The sequence below is a fragment of the Carlito syrichta genome, unplaced genomic scaffold (genome assembly GCF_000164805.1).
Source record: "Carlito syrichta isolate Samal-C Ts95f unplaced genomic scaffold, Tarsius_syrichta-2.0.1 Scaffold144542, whole genome shotgun sequence".
NCBI lineage: Eukaryota > Metazoa > Chordata > Mammalia > Primates > Tarsiidae > Carlito > Carlito syrichta.
The window spans coordinates 1,314-2,485 of NW_007088638.1; the positions used below are offsets into that span (position 1 = coordinate 1,314).

Below are 1,172 nucleotides of genomic sequence, written 5' to 3' on the forward strand. Positions count from 1 at the left end.
CCATGGGCAAGGCCGGTCTCATCAGAACAAGCGCGCTTAAGGCGCGAGCACTGGGTGGGGTGTGGGGCATCCGGGAGCCAGGCTTCTCCCCACCGGCAGGGTGGGCTACCGTCGGGGTCAGTCCTAGTGCCGCGTCACTGTAGAGCCAGGGGGCGGAGGCGCTCGGGCACTGCTGGCTCCAGGGGTCTCCCGTGGCTCTCACCAGCTGTGACCCTCCTCCTTTCCGCCTGCCTGTGTATGGTGGGAGGCCCAACGCTGACCTCGGCCCCTCTAAGCACCACAGCGCTTCTGACCGTGGGGACGGGGACCCCTGTGATGTACACTGGCTCTTGACCCCTCGCTTCCTACAGGGTGGAGGGCAGACTTTCTGCACGGTGCACTCAGACGGGCCCTAGCGGGACCCTCTGCAGAAGGCTGCTCCCGCCTCGCACAGACTCCCACCCCCCACCCCTGTTCTCTCGGCCTCAAATGCCCCTTCCCCACCCAGGAGACCATGCTCGTCCCCAGGGCTCAGGGTTCTGAAAGCCCCCCCGACCCTTCCGGGGGTGTTTGCTGGCTTCACTGCTGTGGCCCAGCCCCTGGCCCAGCCACGGGTCCGAGGCAGGTACTCCAAATAGGTATGCTCAATCAGTGCATGATCCAGACTGTTCATCCAGGCCTAGAGCGTGACACGTATGATTAGGGTGCTGGGGACATCTGGAGGTGGGGGCAGTGCCCCTGGGGTGGGCATTCTTGGCCCGAGGGCACTCAGGGCTCCCCAGGACTCCAAGGAGGGGACCACCTCCCCCATCTATGGGCGAGGCTGCCTGGGAATCGCTCTTGTCATGGGTGCAGGCCGCGCACCGGGCCGGCTCAGCACTTCCCACACAGGCCGGGATGTGGCACCCATGACACGCGGGACGGGGGTGATCATCCCCACTTCACAGGTGAGGGGGTGAGACTTGGGAAAGCTACACGCAGATGGTCTCAAGGCCGCATGGTCCACCCATGAGGGATTTGAGCCAAATCGGCCAACGCAGAGCCCAGACTAACCTATGCCACCACACACACACACGTGCACACAGATACAAATATGCAGACACACACTTGCATGCACACACACAAACATGGACCCCTGCACACATGCATGCACACATACGCATGGGCACCTGTGCGCACACACGCACACACGT

The 1,172-nt window shown here is 63.5% G+C and overlaps 1 protein-coding gene across 1 annotated transcript in view; it reads left to right on the top strand.

Annotated features, from left to right (window-relative positions):
* The first annotated feature begins 493 nt into the window (after positions 1-493).
* The window catches only part of LOXL4 (lysyl oxidase like 4), a 15,562-nt gene continuing 14,883 nt past the window's right edge, over positions 494-1,172 (top strand). The window contains exon 1 of the mRNA XM_008050350.2: positions 494-617. Coding sequence (XP_008048541.2) covers positions 494-617 — 124 coding nt within the window. The remainder of the gene's footprint in view (positions 618-1,172) is intronic.